General features: G+C 39.6%; 1 protein-coding gene across 1 annotated transcript in view; it reads left to right on the top strand.

Annotated features, from left to right (window-relative positions):
- The window catches only part of Atp13a5 (ATPase 13A5), a 129,007-nt gene that overhangs the window by 53,051 nt on the left and 56,782 nt on the right, over window positions 1-19,174 (top strand). The window contains exons 10-14 of the mRNA XM_008839020.2: window positions 1,481-1,651; window positions 2,160-2,317; window positions 5,034-5,222; window positions 9,285-9,346; window positions 12,715-12,865. Coding sequence (XP_008837242.1) covers window positions 1,481-1,651; window positions 2,160-2,317; window positions 5,034-5,222; window positions 9,285-9,346; window positions 12,715-12,865 — 731 coding nt within the window. The remainder of the gene's footprint in view (window positions 1-1,480; window positions 1,652-2,159; window positions 2,318-5,033; window positions 5,223-9,284; window positions 9,347-12,714; window positions 12,866-19,174) is intronic.

The following is a 19,174-nucleotide window of genomic DNA, read 5'->3' as shown; positions in this document are numbered from 1 at the left end:
AAGAAAACTGTTAACTAATATTGTATTAGTCAAAACAGTATTGTGGATCAGTATTTTTGATACAGAGTTATCTGCCTATTACAAGGGCTGACTTTGAAACAATGTGGTACAATTATTTGGAGATTTAGCAAAAGGTTCTCTTTCTTTTACAAAGCCTTTTAGAATGTAATTGGTAAATCTACACAGTGAATACATATCTTAACTGTTTTTAAAAAATTGCAGAAGGAAATGTTTAGCTAAAGGAATTTCTTGAAGAATATTCAAGACTGCTAATAAAATTTTTATAGCTTCTTCTACCTTATGATGTGAATATATACCAAACAAGGAAAGTAGTTTTGAAAAACAATAATAGAAAAGCTTGAGCAATTGCTTTTATTTAATTCAGCCATGTATTTAGCAAAAATCATATATTTTGAACCTATTATACACCATGAGGGAAAAGAAGAGCATAAAAAGTTATTTATGTCAAAATTCCTGTCCTAAGTTATTACCTAGAAAGAGATAAGAAATAATACAACTATAATCAATATGATGATATTTCTAAATTATAAAAATGACAGATTATTTTGGTAATTGAGCATTTAGCAAAAAACTGATAGAATTTTAAATTTGTTCTAATGCTCTGTAAATCTGGGAACCAGGAAGTGTTATTAACATTTTTGTTTTGCTTGTGAAATTTATCTCTTTGAACTTGTAGCTAATTTTCTTTGTACCTTCAATATTCCGTCCTACAGCTACCAGGAGAAGGGGGAACTGGGAGCAGCAAAGAATGGGGGGCACTTAACAGAGCTGCAAGGGCCTGGGTTAGCTGCAATGTATACATGGGATTAGCCAGGGAGGGTGCTGGAACTGTAGTGGGCTTTGGTAATCTAGCAAGGGAGTCTGGGGTTTATTTTTTCAGTGGCAAGGGGAAAAGAAAGCCTGAGCATTTCTGAGCAGAAAATGGAATAATGAAAGAGTGGCTTTGAGAAGGGTCATGTGGAAAATGTAGAAACCCACTGTGATTTTCCAGCCTGGGTCCTGGGGCTTGATGAGGGCCGGGTTTCTGTCTCTTATGTTTATCATTCTATTCCCAGCATCTAGCAGAGTTTCTGTTACAGAATAAGCACTTTAAAATATTTGTGGAATAGAAGGAAAAATGTGTGGGTGCACAGGTGATTGAATGAATGTCAGTATGCATGCACTGGTTTACAGCTTCTGGAACAGAGCTGGGTCGATGAATGCTTGGGAACATGGCTAAGTAAGAATTTAGCTGCTCTTTAACTTATAACAACAAATCATTCATGCCAGGTATAGGACAGATAAACAGAGCTTTAATACTTGGACTGGAAGTGAGCCTACCCCACAAGCATCCCTGACCAGTCATCTGACTTGTGGGATGAGCTAAGTTAAGATGGGGTTGGTTGTGGTTGCACAGTTTCTTTCTGGCCAGGACCAGTGTTGAGTTTATAAAGAACTGACAAAACACACCCCTCTTTAGGAGAAAGTATACCTGTTACAAAGACACCATTGCCCCAGACGGAGAATACCATGCCCTGGAAATCCCACAGCTTGGAAGACTATCGCAAACATGTGCTTTTCTGTGGGACAGAAGTGATCCAGGTCAAGCCATCAGGGCAGGGGCCTGTAAGAGCCGTTGTTTTGCAGACAGGTGAGTTGGATCAACTTTTGTAAATTTAGGTGATGCTTGGAGGAGGGAAGAATTGGAGGCCCGAAATTTTGCTTAGAATTTTGGAATTGGCCATATTCTGGTAAGAGCAGCCATATGCTTTCCAAGCCAGACCCTTATGGCTCTAAGTTGCTGTGATTTTTAACTGTATGTTCATGTTACGTGAAGAAAGATATGCATAAATATGAATTTCCTTAAAGGCAAAACTGTGCTCTGGGTTTGGCTTGTGCCTGGAGGCTTCTCTTTTCCCCTCGATATCCCCACCTCCCTGCCCCCGAGGATTGCCAGTAGAGCAATGCTGAAGGATCTGTCCCCTCAAGGAGTTGCTTGCTCTGTAGATGAATGGGCAATTGCACCATGGGAACCACTGAAGCCCTGACATCCAGAACAAGAGGAACTAAACAGGACTGAGTGACTGCTGGTCCAACCACATGGGTTGGCAGGGGGCTGTAATGAAGGGCCTTATCTCTCTGTGGTTGTCTCCATGTAGGTTATAATACAGCAAAAGGGGACTTGGTGAGATCCATCCTCTACCCACGACCTCTGAACTTCAAACTATATAATGATGCCTTCAAGTTCATGGTGTTCCTGGCCTGCCTTGGTGTTGTTGGATTTTTCTATGCCCTAGGGATCTATATGTACCATGAAGTAAGTACTGAGAGTAAGTTTTTTCATTCACATAGCTTTTCCAAGAGTTTGACCTAGCTTCAGAGGGTTAGATAAGATTAACTTTGATCCCACAAGTCTTTGAATCAATGCTGTCTGTTATAGTCAGGGTTCTCTAAAGAAACAGGATAGGATGAATTTTATATATGTATATATATATATATCATATATATTATATATTATATGTGGACTTATTAGGTTAGGTTGCAGGATAGAGTCCTAGTAGTCCATCAATGTCTGCACTACACTGGAGAGACTGAGAATCTGGTCCACAAGGCTAGAAGTCTCAGGAGTCCAGATCTGGTGCCAAAGTCCTGGAGGATTCTTGTAGATCCGCTAGCCTTCAGTCTGTGTTGGAATCTGAAGGAGTTGGTCATAGCAGCAAGATAAACTCACCAGTGAGAGAGAAGACAAGCAGGAAAAAAGCAAAAAGCTCCCTTCTGCCATGGCCTTTTATATGGCTGCCATCAGAAGGTAACACCCACATTTAGGGTAGGTCTTTCAGTGTCAAATGATCCAATCAAGAAGGTCTCTCTCTTATCAGTTAATTGCAGATCCAATCAAGTTGACACCCAGGATTAGCCATCATACTGTCCAAGAGAACCTCCTTAGATGGTTGTAATACTCTATGTCTGCATGCCCAATATGACAGGATTTTTTTTGGAGATGCACCTCAGTGATAGAGTGCTTGTGTAACATGTATAAGGCCCTGGGTTTAATCTCCAGCAATACACACACACACACACACACACACACACACACACCCACACCCACATGATGCATGGTAGTGTTTAGCCATATGTAACTGAGGAATGAATTTTTAATTTAAATTTATATTGCATAGTGGAGCTATGAAAAGGTGCAATGGTAAAAACACCATTTGGCACACACACACACACACACACACACACACACACACACACACACACCCACATGATGCATGGTAGTGTTCAGTCATATGTAACTGAGGAATGAATTTTTAATTTAAATTTATATTGCATAGTGGAGCTATGAAAAGGTGCAATGGTAAAAACACCATTTGGCTTTTAATGAGGGGTTGCAATACCCAAACACAAATAACCTTATAAGAAATACATGTTTCTCAATACCTGTTTTCTCAAATGAGAAAAATTTAGCTATCAAGTCAGAGGACAGCTATAGAGGATCAAGTTTCATTTGGATGTCTCTCTTCACTGGTGGCCAGGAGGGAAGAGTTTTCTCCTATAGTATCTGAGGTGCTTTCTGATTCTAAGATTCTTCTGTGCATGCTGAGATCCTAACTTTGACCTTGTCAAGAAGAGGTAATTAATATAGCTGTGAAGCTAGGCATAGGTGGCCTTAATTCTAATGTCCAAACTGGTGGTACTGGTGAATTATGGGTATTTGTGAACATGGGAGGGAGAAGTGTCAGATATTGGTGGAGGATGACATAATCAGAAAAGTTTGTAGGTAATGCTCATGGTAAAACCCTGACTTCTGAAATAAGACTCCAGGGAAATAAGATCAGGGAGGCTGGCACATTTTGTCACTGGTAGAATGGAGCTGAGGAGGAACTAGGCAGGATGACAAGGTCACTGGGTCCAGAATGGAAGGCACTGTGCCAGTCTGATCTGGGGAATGGAAGAATCAATCAGAAAATCAAAATGGAAGTCCTGGCACAGTCTGGAATGAAGGTTTTCTGGACAAAGCTCAATATGCAATCCACACCAAGGCGGCAAACTGAATCCCAGACCTTGTCTTCTTGTGGGTCAGAAACTCTGGTCCTGTGGCTCTCTCTGTCTTCTTTGGTTCAGGATTAGACAAGTCTGGGTCTGCAGGGTCAGAACTCCTCTGTATATGCAGCTGGAGAAAGCAGTTGTTGCAGGAAGCAAGTAAATAATGTATCTAGAGTAAACACAGTGTCTTCCATAGAGAGAGAAAATAACGTTGGTACTGGCTTCCCGGAGCTAATAACACTGAGACTCTGGGATCTTGATTCCAGTGTAGATCAGGTCACCATTCCTCTGTCTGGATGCTGAGAACCTCCTCTGCCCCAGACTTTGTGCTGGGCTCTGGACCGCCACACAAACTGGACATTCGAAAGTGAATGAGTCATAGCTGCTGTGCCCAGGGCATTTGCAGGATGGTGGGGGAGAGAGCTTCAAAAACCAGATCAAGTTCCTGAGTGAACTGTTACAACCTAAGACCTGCCGGCTTGTCCCAGGAGCTCAGAGGCTGTGCGGAGGTACGATGAACAGAGAAGGGAAGGGTATTTAGCTGGAGGGAAAGGTCAGGGGACTTGCAGCAGGGATCAAAGTTCTCCATTGCTTTATAGTGGGGGCAATATGTGCACATTTGAGGGGACAGCCAACAGAACACTCAAGCCCACCAAGAGAGTCCACTCATCCTGCCGGCTTGTCCCAGGAGCTCAGAGGCTGTGCGGAGGTACGATGAACAGAGAAGGGAAGGGTATTTAGCTGGAGGGAAAGGTCAGGGGACTTGCAGCAGGGATCAAAGTTCTCCATTGCTTTATAGTGGGGGGAATATGTGCACATTTGAGGGGACAGCAAACAGAACACTCAAGCCCACCAAGAGAGTCCACTCACTAGGAATACTCTGAGCCCAGGTCTAGGCTGCCACGGGTAGCAGGAGACTGCTAGGAGAAAAGTGCCACCTGCCCTGCTGCGCTAACCTGTGTGCATCTTCTTCCCCTCCCCAGGTTCCTCCGAGATTCACTGCAACCATGGCGCTGATCCTCCTCACTGCCACTGTCCCTCCCGTGCTCCCAGCTGCTCTGACCATAGGCATTGTGTATGCTCAGAAGAGACTGAAGAAGAAGAAAATCTTCTGTATCTCCCCACAGAGAATCAACATGTGTGGGCAGATAAACCTTGTGTGCTTTGACAAAGTGGGTTCCAAACTTTCCATGTTGGGCATTGATGGTTTTGATGCATGGCAGAGCTAGGAAGGAACCCAGGAAATGTCTGTTCTAGTGCCACCACTTTAAAGATGGGATAGAAGGGTCAGAGGAAGTCACAGAATGAGCTAGCATGAGGTCACAGTCCAGAAACCAACTTTGCTGACTGAGAAGGTGGAAAGGTGACCATCACATCATGATTTCCCCAGAAAAATGTAGCACATTTTGTGACTGTTTTATGTTTTAAAACGCTCTCTTGCTCTGATCACTGTTTTTTTTTTTTTCAGGCAAAGATGTGAGGAAATTTTTTGCTTTAGATATGCCCTGTCTGGAGCTTATGGGAGCAATTCCCGTCTTCTTCACTACTTCTTGTAAAGAAAGAGGTGGAGTGGACAATGGCCAGTGTTGACACTGTTCTCAACACTCTTTCCTTTGCTCCAAAAGGTTTTTTCTGTGCTTAGGGGCCTGGAGGGGTAGCAGAGGGAGAGTGTATTCCAGATGGGGAGGACCACTGTTGTCTGGCAGCTTCCCGGGCCTGCCTGATGATGCTCCGGTGGCAACCTGGAGGAAGTTCAGCATCAGCTCCCTGCTGTCCAGTTCCTGCACTCAGCTTGGAGAGGCTGGTTTAGTGGCTGTGGAGCTGTGGGCCTGGGTTGATCTTCCCTGTATTTAATTCATTTGTATTTGAATAATTGATCAACACTTGACAGTTTTCAGCGAACTGCCATTGACAAGCCTGAGAGCACAGTGCTGGTAGAATGTTCTGAAGGGACCTTTCTAGTTTTGAAGAGATTCCCAGTCTAACTGAGGATGTAGGGAAGATGTGTAAAGACAGCTGCCATGCATGGAGGTGAAGGCTTGGCGGAGGTCTGAGTGTCACCTGCTGCAGGTGGGAGGCCACCACTGAGCTGCAGCGTCTTTGTTAAATGAAATGACCCAGACTAAAGGCAGCTTGTTTAAAGTACAAGGACATAAAAGGCATGCAGCATTGGGAGACAAGATTATAAAAGAGAGCTAGAAGGTGAGCTGTTTGCTAAATGATCCTGGAAGGCTGATATGGCAAGGTAAGTGGCTGAGCCATGTCTGGAAGGAAGAAGTAAACCCTTACTATTTTTTTGAGAAGACTACTAAAATCTTATAGATGTTTCTATTTATTCACTGGAGGGAATTTTATGAGGTGTATTAGTTACTTTTCTTCTCATTGTGACCAAATATCCAAAAGCAGCAACTTAAAGGAGGAGAGATTTATTTGGGCTCAAGGATAGTCTATCATGGCAGGGAAGGCATGGTGGAGCTCGTGCACAACTAGAGCTACGCAGGAAGCAGAGTGCTATCCTGGAAGTGGGGCAAGACGATAAGCTTCAAGGCTTGCCTCCAATAGCCTGTGCCCCAAAAGTTCTACAACCTTCCGAAACAGTGCTATCACTTGGACACCAAATATTCAAACACATGAGCCTGTGCGGGGGGACAGTTTATGTTCAAACCATAACTGGAGGGTTGGAGGAGTGACAGGATAGAGGGAGAGGATCCCCGGAGACCACCGAGGGGACCAGTTGTAGTCTTAGATGGTAAGGGCAAGCCTGGGGAGTTGAGGAGAGCCTGAAGCTGCCTGGGGAAGCTGCCTGGGGAGGCCTGGTACATGTCCCAGTGGAAGCTGCCTGTCCGTTAGCTTTTGTCACTTCTCTTTCTCTTTATGTTTCATTTGGCAAGTAAGGCCTTGATCACCATCAGTTAGGAACTGGGGACTTAACAGAGCAATAGCTTTATTTTAGATTCATGGGCAGATTACAGATCTTTGGCAGTTTTCTGAGAAATATTCCTATTACATACCCCAGCCTCACTAGTATCTGAACTATAGAAGAACTCTTTATAAAATATGCTCCTTTCATTCATCTGTTACGAAGACTAAGTTTTCTCAGAGGCTACTCATTTTCCTTCCTACACAAAACTTCTTTGCATTCTCACACTGTCTTCTGCTAGACTGCCACAGGGTCTGCTCCTTTACCCACTTGGCCAAATTCCACATGACATGGAGGCCTGTTACAATGCACAGAACACCAGCGTGGGAATGGCAAAACGAGACATCTAGCCCTGAGTTTGAAACTAAGTTTCCGTTTCCCTATTTCAGATAGGAAGTTTAAATATAATTATTTTCAAGGTTTTTTTCCTAACTTTACATGATAACACTCTATCAACATGTTGCCATAAAACAGCCTACAATTAATTTCCACCCAGTATTATAGCACTGGGCTTCTGAGTGTATTTGTTTATACATACATATTTCTCTTTTTTATTGATTTGTTAGAAGTTCAAGATGAATTCTCTATTCAATTCAGCTCAAGCTTGTGCTTGTCTTTATGTTAAGAGGATTTCTTTTTCTATTTTATTCTCTTTAAATTAAAACTTCAACTATTTCTATTTATGTTTTTTTTTAACATGAGGCCATTTTCACATAGAGAAATAACATGGTCTCATCTCTATTTTCCTGTTCAAAACACTGATGTTTAAAAATATAACTTACTCATAAGGAAGACATTTCTGTTTGAATTAAGTTGCTAACTCACTTTGAAATGGAACAATTCAAGGGGATTTGGATAGTGAGCATGGAGATTGAGGCCCTTGTAGAATGCAGGAGGAAAATAAAGCAAATAGCTGCTTTAGAAATGTTGTTTTATAAGGAATAGTGCCTACAAAACTTGTACCTCTTTCTTTGTGAAGTTTGGATGATTCACTGAAAGGATTCTTTGATTCTCTTCATTTGAGGACCAAGAATGGGCTTTATTTTTCCACATGCATGGTAGAATTAACTAACATTCCTGATGGTGGAAGACCCTGGGTTCTGGCTCAAGCTTTCCAACCCTCAGACCGCTCATTTCACCTCTGGCTTGACTCTTCTCTATTTGTTCAGTTGGAAGATGGAAAATCATTGCAAGCACTTAACTATAAACCATCACGCTGACACGATGTATTCTAATGACTGAAGATGCCACTTGATAGGAAACTAGGAAATTTATACAGAGATGCCTGAAAAGCTCGTTTGAGTGACACAGGTGTCAGTGCTGAGGCAAAGAATTCTGCAGTGCTTAGGACTGTCTCACTTGCCTGGTCCATACTGGAGCAGGTGCAGCCTCTCCACTCACCCAGAGCAGACCCAATGTGGTTAGCCTAAGGCAGAAGACGACAGGGCCTGCAGTTAATGAACAGCTGGGGTATAATGAGGAAATGAAAAGTGCTGTGATACACTCAGTTCTATTTTATTTTCTAGATCACATTTTCTGATAAATACTTTACCGTAGTTCATGACCATGTTCCTCCTGATCTAACAATAAAACTCATTCACAGGCATTAATTAATATTTATTATTAGCTTTTTGTTCTTGTCTGTGGCCTTAAAATCCTTTATCAACATTTCATTATCAATCAGGATAATCACTGCTGTAGTCATAGTTTTAGACATTTTTGGAAAAATCGTTTTATTGAGCCTTTGTACATTTCATACAACATCCATCCCCATCCATGCCTCATCTTTCCCCCCACCCCCCGCACCGGACCTCATACATTCCTCCATACAAGCATTTGTACCAGATGTTCTTCCATGCAAATTCATCCACTGGAGTCCAGTCAGCCTACCTAAGGCAAGGCTACTCTCCCTCACCCAGTAGTAATCAGTCTCCAACAGTTCCCAGGTGAACCAAATGGAAACTTAGGAACTATATGGTCTTGAAAAAAGAAAAAAATGTCCAAGATCAAAGAGTCACAGAGGAGTCAGACTTGAGGTGGTGCTTGTTGGGTTTCCACTTACTGAACCTCTCCATAACAACAGCAACAGATGCTGCAACAAGCAGCCAAAACCAAAGCAGAGCACGTGCACGTTGTCACATAGTAACTAGAACCACAAGGGGTTCTTGCATCATCAGATTTAAAATTTGATGCTCATAAACAGGGTTTCAGATGACTGGATATACTGTAGCTTCTTGGAAACTTTGATTTTGTTTAAATCATGACATAAAAGCTTCAACTATCATGCTAAGGTAAACTGTAACATTTTATTCAGACAGGAACACTAACAGAAGATGGACTGGACCTCTGGGGGACTGTCCCCACTGCTGGCAGCTGGTAGGACTCTTAAGTGAAGAGGGGAGGTGTGGTGAAGGAGTTGCTATGGTGATATTCAAATCCATCCTTGCCTTGTTGAGGAATGAGAGTCACATCACATCTATGCAGTCAGCTCCCAGTTATTCTAACTTGTTTAATTAAATGTGTCCTAAGTTCTGAATTAGACAAAGAAAGCAGATCTTCAAACTCCACAGGAAAAGTGGAATAGAATGAGGTGGATAATTAAGAAGCCATATGAATAAAACAGAGCAGCAAAAAGTGAAATCAAGACCATGCTTAAAGGAGGCTTCCTGGGTGGCTGGGCAGACAGGAGTGTTCAGAGAAGAGCCAGAAAAGAAGGGCTCCATCGCCTCTCCTGCTGACTTCACAGTCTAATGGGATGAAAGAATGCAAATATACTCTCTTCAGTGTGCAACACAGGCCATGAAAATTATTACTATGAAGACAAAAAATCAGAATAGAAACAAAGCAGTAAGGATTGTTCGATAGAACACACAGACTTGATTTTTATGACACATAGTGATTGAAGGTAGAAATTTATTTTGAAGTATAGTGCTTCATATATTGATATCACAACACCCTGAAAATGATGGCATATGAGGTGGGTTTTGAGGCACATGTAGTTAGAAATTTTACAGACCTCGACAAAGTTTTGCCTTGGGAAGAGAAGATAAAATCACATCGATAACATGCGCTAGAGCAGAGAGGGAGAGAAGAGCAAGAATTTTCTAACTCCTTCCCTGCAGGGCTGAGACATGCCTTCTCATTAAGTGGTGAGGACCTCTGTGCTTCAGCTTTGGTTATCCTACTTTGATTCCAAACAGTGGCTGAAGCAGTTGGGGGTCAGAGAAAGAATCAAGCAGGGGCTCCCAAAGATGGTAATGGGACGAGGCACAACATAGGCATGGGGTGCAGCAGACAGCACAGTGTTGCAGAAAGCCCAGGCTGAAGAAGAGGGCCTACTTGATTTCTAGCTCTATTCTTGCACGTCTGCTCCTGGCTGCTCAGATGTGCTGACTAGGCCTTTGCTCAGAGAGACAGGGACATGAAAGAGGAAGACGATGTTTGTAGTTTCCACCACTTGTCTTCCTCTCACGCCCCTAGTGCTCTGAAGTTTTTGAGGGAGTAGAATCAACTAGACTCAAACATTATTCAGGCTTAAATTAGGAGGCGATGAAGGTAAATGATGGCAGGCTATACTGTCAACAAGGAGAAAGCCTTAGTGGCAGGATGCTTGGACTGGAAGTGTCAAGAAATGGCGGTGTACCCAAAGCCCTTCAAAGTCTCGGCTTGCTTTTAGTTACCTGGAGCCACCACACAGGCTTCTTTCTACCTATTATTTCATGAATCTAGAGACTTCTTGCTTAGAGTTTGTTGCCTTTTAGAGAGTCCCTGGGTGTTGAAATAAGCAGGTCTGGGCTGCCTGCTTATTTCTTCCCACAGTTCTTCATTTCGTGGGAGGGGTATAAGCAATGTCACAAAACTGATTATACCCAATACCTCTGAAATTCAATTTTTGATTGACTAGTGGCAATCTATGTCTAAAAGAAAACCCATGCCCAACTTGAAGAAGTGTTATGTAAGCATTACTCTGCAGGCAGAATATTCTGGTTTAAAACTGAAGAAACCAAGTGAGCAGATAACCCAACGCAGGGAAATCCCTGGATGAGTAGACAAAATGAGAAGCTTAGTTTGACCCTGGAACTGTCACACAAAGGACACTGGTGGGAGTAGCAGCTGTAAGGTACCTAGAACTAAAGCAGACAACCTTGATTACCAGGTAACTCAAGACTTGTCTAATAGAGCAGAAATTCTTAGACATTTTGCATGAGTGACTCCTTGTCACCCAAGAAATTTGTATACAACCACAGGTATCTAGGTGCATAAAAGAGATATTCAAATCAAACATTTACTGATCGCAAAATACAAGCTTATTTAAAACTATGCTTTGGTATACACATAATTTTACCATCTATTAAAAACAAAAGCAAATTTTCATACTAATAAGGTGGATGTTCTTGTTTTACATAAAGAATTAAACCTTTGGAGTGAGAGATGACTCAGGGGTTGAAAGCATTGGTTGCTCTCGCAGAGGACCCAGATTCAGTTTCCAGCACCCACATGGCAGCTAACAATGATCCATAACTCCACTTTCAGGGAATCAGATGCCCTCTTTTGGCCATTGTGGACATTGCACACATGTGGTGCACTTATATACATGCACCCAAAACACTCATACACATAAAATATTAACAAAAACTTTTGTTAAGGGGCTGGAAAGATAGCAGTTAAGAGCACTGACTGTTCTTATAGAGGACCCAGTTTGAATCCTAGCACCCACATGGCAGCTAACGACTGACTGTAGCTCCAGTTCCAGGGGATCCGATACCCACTTCTGACCTCGAGGGACATTGTGTGACATGGGTATACTTACATACACACAGGCAATATTCTCATACACATAAAATAAAAATATACCTAAAATATTTTCAAAATTTTGTTGAAAAGAATTTATTTGGTAAAGCAGGATACAGAGTTCGTTTGATGCTTTTCAGAGTGCATCAATGTTTTGATTCTATAATTGTTGATGCTGAGGCTGCTTCTTTACATAAATGTATAGTACTGTGTCTGCTTAGGGCCATTTCAGAAATGGTCGAATTCTGTCCTAATCCAAACCCAAAATTCATTGAATATTTTTTGTTATGAAACTCAAAGTCACTAGCAACTCAAATAATATTGCTAATTTAATTTTAAAACCAAAGATTCGAATGTACTACAACACAAAGGTATAGTCATTTGATACATGTTAAGGAATAGCAGTAAGAAAAAATTAAAAATCTTTGTTTTCTGTGACTAAACTATCATGTTTCTGTAGGAACACAAAACTTTTGTATGTACAGTAAAAAGACACTGAAATTTACAATATTAGTCTCAGTTCTGAGCTAAGGTGTTTTGGGCATTATTCCTTGGTACTTGCATGGCACAACAGCACACACAGTGTAATGTGCAAACACTGTATGTTCAGAACCAAGATTGTAGTGCAGTCACACCATGAAACATGGGCAAGCACTATCTGAAACATCATGGATTCATTACATGTTTGATTTGGAATTAATTTTTGGTTGTTGACATTCAAAAACATTTTATTGTTACCAATTTTTGAAGGCCCCACATTCATTTATTTATCCCATATGAAGTTATGGCCCCAAATTTAAGAAACTGTTGTCATAGAACATGAGGGAGTCATTGAAGGGTTTCAGGGATAAAGGTCAAGTAATTAACTGAAGCTCGACTTTAGAAGACTGAAGGGGAGGGGGAGAATACAAATGAGTTTATTGAAAACTTTAACTTATCATCTTCTTTACCAGTTTTCAAGCTGTGCACAGTTTTGCCTCAGGCAAAGCTCTTCCCTGGGGCCCACTGTGTGCAGCCATGGCCAGCTGCCATTCCCTGATCCTTCTTGATGGAACCATTCAAGGAGACCCTCTGGACCTCAAAATGTTTGAAGGCACTGCCTGGGTAAGGTGATGGTAAGGTGACTAATAATATTAGTTATTATAAATGTATAATCATTATGAATTCACACTCTAAAAATTTATTAGCAACGCTGGCATGGTGGCACATGCCTTTAGTTCCAGCCCTCAGGAAGCAGAGGCAGGTAGAGCTCTGAGATGGGGGATAGCTTGGTCTACATAGTGAGTTTCAGGTGGGCTGGGACTAGGGAGACCCTGTCAAAATAAAGCCCCCAAATTTGTTACCATATATTCATTATACAAAATGATTGGTTTCAGAGTGACCCTTTTACAAATATATCATGCATTTGTCAATATTCACCCCATTACTCTTTCCTGTACCCAACTCTTGCCTGTCCTCTTCCCAAATAGTCCCCTTTCTACTTTCATATCATGCACATGCTATATGTATATATGCCATGTAGGTTCTACGTGTGAAAGAAAACATACAATACTTGTCTTTCTGAGTTTGCCTTGTCTCTTTTAGTATGATCTCCATTTCTATCATTTTTATTAAAAATGTCATAATTTTATTTTTCATGGTTGAATAAAGCTCTATTGTGTAGCTGTATCACAGTATTCTTGTCCACATATCTCTTGATAGACACCGAGACTGCTTCCATAACTTGGCTATTCCAAATAGTGCCACAGTAACCATAAGTCACCTTTGGGGTATCCTGACTTAGATTCTTCTGGGTGTATTTCCAGGAATAGTGTAGCTGGCTCATATGATAGTTCTATTTTTAGTTTTTGGTTTTTTTTTAGAAACTTTATACTGATTTCTTTTATTAGTATATTTATTTTTATGTTTGAGTGTATTGCCTGCCTGTATGTAAGTGCATCCATAGCATACAATGCCTGAAGAAGTAAAAAGAGGGCATCAGATCCCCTGGAACTGGATTTACAGATGGTTGTTAGCCACTATGTGGGTACTGGGAACTGGCCCTCGGTCCTCTACAAGAGCAGCCAGTGCTCTTAACTGCTGAGCTATGTCTCCAGCCCTTTTACTGTTTCTATCATTGCTGAACTGATTTGTATCCCCAACAACGTAATACAAAGGTTCTTTATTCACAAAATCATGAGCAGTGTTTGCTGTGGCTTGTTTGCATTCTAACTGAGTTTGAATCTCAAAGTGGTTTGTATTAGCATTTCACCAGTGTCTAGGGTTCTGGAATTTTTTTCATATATCTGTTGCCCATTTGCTCTTTTGAGACCTGTCACTTTATTTGTCCATTGGCTTATCTTGGCTTAGGTGTATAACTTTTTAGCTGTTTATACATTATAGCTATTAATCTATGTTAAGTGTATAGTTGGAAAGATTTTCTCTCGTTTTATGTGTTATCTCTTTGCTGTGTTAGCTGTTTCCTTAGCTTGTTAATCTGTTGCAATCCCATTTGTCAATCTGTAGACTACCTTCAGTAATATAGCCATTTCCATAATATTAATTCTGCTAATCAATGAGCATAAGAAGTCCTTCCATCTTCTAGCATCTTCTTTGATTTTATTCTTTAATGCATTGAAGTTTTCATTGTAGAGGGCTTTCATATCTTTGGTGAAGTTTATTCCTATGTATATTTTTAAAGCTATTATGAATGGGATTGTTCTCTGATTCTCATCTTGGTATGCTTGTTATTGGCATATAGGAAAGGTACTACACTTTATATGTTGATTTCGTGTTTGGGTACTTTGTTGAAATTGTTTATCAAATCCAAGATTTTCTGGCAGAATCTTTAAGGTGTTTTAAGTATAGGAACATATCATCTACAGTAGGGATAATTTAACTTCTTATTTGCATCCTTTTCTTTCTTTTTCTTTATTGCTCTTGCTAACATCTCAGCTATTGAATAGGAGTTAAGAGAGTAGATATTCTAGTCTCATTCCTACTTTTAGAGGAAATTCTCTGTTTTTCTCCATTTAGTATAATGTTGGTTATGTCATATATAGTCTTCATTATGCTGAGACACATTCCTTTTAGTCTTAGTATCTTAGGGAATTTTATAATGAAGATGTGTTGAAGGCCTTTTCTGCATCTGTTGAGATGATCAGTCATTTCTATACTTAGTCCATTTAATCTATTACAGTCACTGATTTGTATAGGCTAAATTCTATCTCTGGAATGAAAACAACTTCATCATGATATATAATCTTTTTAATCTTCAAATATTCTACTGATAATTTTTGGAATCATGTTATCAGAGAAATTGGTCTGTAGCTAGATTTACACTTTTTGCACTGGATCCTTATATACTATCAGGGTAATACTGACTTTATAGAACGAGTTTAGGTATTCCTTCTTTATTTTATGGAATAATTTGAGAAACATTATAAGGTAACTCCTTTTTAATCTCTTTTTTATAATGTACGTGTATATGCTTTAAGAGGCTTCTATAGTGGTAGGTTTCTATATGACTTTCTAAAGGCCTTTAGTATTACTAATCTCTCCCCATACTTCTCTCCTCTGTTCAGCTTTCCCATTCCCCACCCCAGTTAAGCCTTTCTACTCTATTATTACCCTTTCCCCTTTTATACCCCTGAATTCTACCTCCCATCCCCGTCCTGTGGAGTCCCCCTCTCCAGGATTGCCATTTATTAGATTCCTGACTTCTCTGGATTTTCAAATTGAAACATGAATATCTAAGATTTCAAACCTACCATCTAGCTATGAGGAAGAATATGCACAGTTTTTCTTTCTGGGCCTGGGTTACCTCATAGAATAATTGTTTGGCATTCCATCTGTTTATGTTTGAATTTCATAATTTTCATTTTTTTAAGAGCTGAATAATATTCCATTGTGTATATGTACCATTCCTTCATTACACATTCATCAGTTGATGGGTATCTCAGTTTCAAATTCCTGGGTTTATGCAAAGGACATCAATGAACATGGTTAAACATGTATTTCTGTAGTATGATATAAGACCTTTTAGGTATATGGCCAAGAGTGGTATAGATGAATCATATGGTACATCAATTTCTAGATTTTTGAGGAATCTCCACACTGATTTCCATAGTGACTGCACCAGTTTGTACTCCAACCTCCACATCTTCACCAGCATTTGTTGTTTATTTTTTTGATCTTTGTCATTCTGAGAGGGGTAAGGTGAAATCTTAAAGTGGTTTTAATTTGCATTTCCCAAGGACTAAAGATGCTGAGCATTTTTAAAATATTTCTCATCTGTTTGCACTTCATCTTTAGAGAACTCCTTGTTCTGTTCCTTACCCTTTTAGTTGATTTGGGTTTTTTTATGTTTAGTTTTTTTGAGTTCTTTGTATAGTCTAGATACTAATCCTCTGTTAGAGGTATAGAGTATAGCTGGTAAATATTTTTTCCCATTCTGTAGGCTGACTCTTCACTCAGATGATGCTGTCCTTTGCTATGCAGAAGCTTTTAAAAGTCTCATGTGGTCCTGTTTGTCAATTGTTGGACTTAATGCTTGCACTATAGGAGTCCTGTTCAAAAAGTCCTTTCTTGTGCCTATATGTTCCAATATACTCTCTACTTTCCTCCTCTGTCAGATTCAGAGGCTCAGTTCTTACATTGAGGTCCTTGGTGGATTCGGAATTGAGCTTTGTGCATGGTGAGAGATAGTGATCTAGTTTCTTTCTTCTATACGTAGCTATCCGTTTGACCAGCATAGTTTTTGAATTTCCTGTCTTTTTTACAATATGCATTTTTTGCACCTTTGTGAAAAATCAGGCTGTGAATATGTGGATTTATATCTGGATCTTCAATTCTATTCCACTGATCAATGTGTCTGTTTTTATTTCAGGCACCATTTTGAGTTTATTACTATAGCTCTGTAGTAGGATTTGAGATCAGGGATGCTAATGCCTCTAGCAGTTCTTTAGTTCAGGATTATTTTAGCTATCCTGGGTTTTTTATGTTGTCATTCAAAATTTGAGATCACTTTTTCGATTTGTGTGAAGAATTCTGTTGGAATTTTAATGGGTATTGCATTGAATTTGTATATTGCTTTTGGGAGGATGGCCATTTTCACAATATTGTCCCTACCAATCCATGAACATGGGAAATCTTTCCATTCTCTGTATCTTCTTCAATTTCCTCCTTCATTGTCTTCAAGATTTTGTTATACAAGTCCTACACTTTCTTGGTTAGATTCATTCCAAGAAATTTTGGGAGTTTTGAGGCTATCGTCAATGGGATCATTTCCCAGATTTTGTTCTTGGTATGTTTGTAGTTGGTATATAGGAAGGCTGCTGATTTGGGGTGTTAATTTTATATTCTGTTGCTTTGCTGAATGTAATTCAGCTCTAGGAGGTTTCTGGTGAAGTCTTTAAGATCTTTTATATATAGAATCGTATCATCTGCAAATAAGGATACTTTGTGATTTCTTCCTTTGCAATTTGTATCTCCTTTGTCTCCTTCATTTGTCTTCTTGCTCAAGCTAAGACTTAAAGTACTATATTGAACAGTAATGGAAAGAGGGGACATACTTGTCCTGTTCTTGATTTTCATGGGACTGCTTTGAGCTTTTCTCCATTTAGTATGATGTTGGCTGTAGGCTTGGTATATATGTCATTTATTATGTTGAGATATAACCCCTGTGTTCCTAGATTCTTCATGCCTTTTTTTGTGAGGGGATGTCTGATTTTGTTCAAGGCTTTTTCTGTACCCAATGAGATAAAAAATAGTTCTGAAAAGTTATGTTTTTATTTTCATGTCACTCTAATGAGTTTAATTCCCTCTTCAATTTTTAAGTGACATACTGGCCATTTAGTACAGTATTATTCATTATCCATGTATTTGTACAGCTTTTTATCAAAATTGATTTATAATTACAATGTACAGTGATTCCTAAGATACAAGAAATAGTTTCAATTTTTTATTTATTAAGATTTGCTTTATGAGACTGGAGATACGGCTCAGCAGTTAAAAGCACCAGCTGCTTTTGCCAAAAACCCAGGTTTGGTTCCCAGCACCCACATGGTAGCTAACAACTATCCAAAACTTCAGTTTTGGTGATCTGATGCCCTTTTCTGACCTCCATGATCATTGCATGACATGGGTGCACTTACATACATGCAGGCAATACACTCATTCACATAAAATAAAAAAAATAAAATAAAATAAAGATTTGCTTTATTACCTAAAAAGAATTTGTCATTTTAGAAAGGTCCATGGGCTGCTGACAATAATGCATATCTATGCCTGATAGATAGACTGTTTTGCAGATGATGGTTAAGTCAGTCCATTTGATCTAATTATGTTAAGGTGCAGTTTAACTCTGAACTGTCTTTGTTGATTTTTTGGTCTGGATGTTCTACCTATTGATGAGAGCAAAGAATTTAAACCACACAATATTGCTGTGTCTGGACTGATCTGTCTTTATATCCATTATTTTATGAAATCGTGTGCCACAACATTATATAAAGTTATTTCATCTGGTTAATGGGTATTTTCCTTTAGCAACAGGTAATGGCCCACTTTATCTCATCTTACTAATTTTGGCTTGAAGTCTACTTTGCCAGATGTAAGAATGGCTCTTCTTACCTGCTTTCTGCTTCTACTTGATGAATATATTGTTTTCTATCCTTCAATTTTCAGATTTTCTGTGTCTTTGCCAGTGAGGTTTATTTCTTGCAGCCAACAAAGAATTGGATATCATCTTTTGATGCAACCAGCTGGTCTGTGTCTTTTAATTGGAAAGTTGAGACCATTACTATTTAGGATTATTTTTGACAGATATTTGCTGATTCTTGTAGTTTTGTTTTCTTTTTACTTGGTTGGTTTAAATATTGTTTGTTCTTTCCACTCTCCCTCGGTGCTTGCTGATTGGCTGAATTGGGCATGTTTGACTCTTTCCTAGTTCTCATTTATTTATCTACTCTTCTTATAAGATTTTCTCTTTCTTGGGCTCTCATGTTGTGACTGTCTTTCTTCCTCCCCTGTATGTAGAATTCTTTTTAATACTTTCTATAATGCTGGCTTAGTGGTTATGAAATGCTTTTGTTGGTTCTTTCCTTGGGATGTCTTTAGTTTTCTATTAATTTAAAAAGATAACTTTACTGGATATAAAAATTTCAGTGGTAGATATGTACTTCCATGGCTTGAAATATATCACTCCATGCTTTCCTGGTTTGGGAGGATTCCACTGAGAACACTGATGTTATTCTGATAAATTTGCCCTTGCAATTAAGTTTTTATTTTCCACTTACAGTTTTTAATATCACTTCTGTCTTCTGTTGCTTTAATATTTTAATGGCAATGTATCTTGAGAGGTTCTTTTTTGTCATGTCCATTTAGAATTCTCAGTGACTCTTCTGTGTGTATACATATATATGTGCCTGTCAAGTC

Source organism: Nannospalax galili, unplaced genomic scaffold (genome assembly GCF_000622305.1).
Source record: "Nannospalax galili isolate Female #2095 unplaced genomic scaffold, S.galili_v1.0 scaffold599, whole genome shotgun sequence".
NCBI classification, from domain to species: Eukaryota; Metazoa; Chordata; class Mammalia; order Rodentia; family Spalacidae; genus Nannospalax; species Nannospalax galili.
The sequence above is the reverse complement of the archived record's forward strand: the minus strand, read 5'-3'. Positions and strand labels throughout refer to the sequence as shown.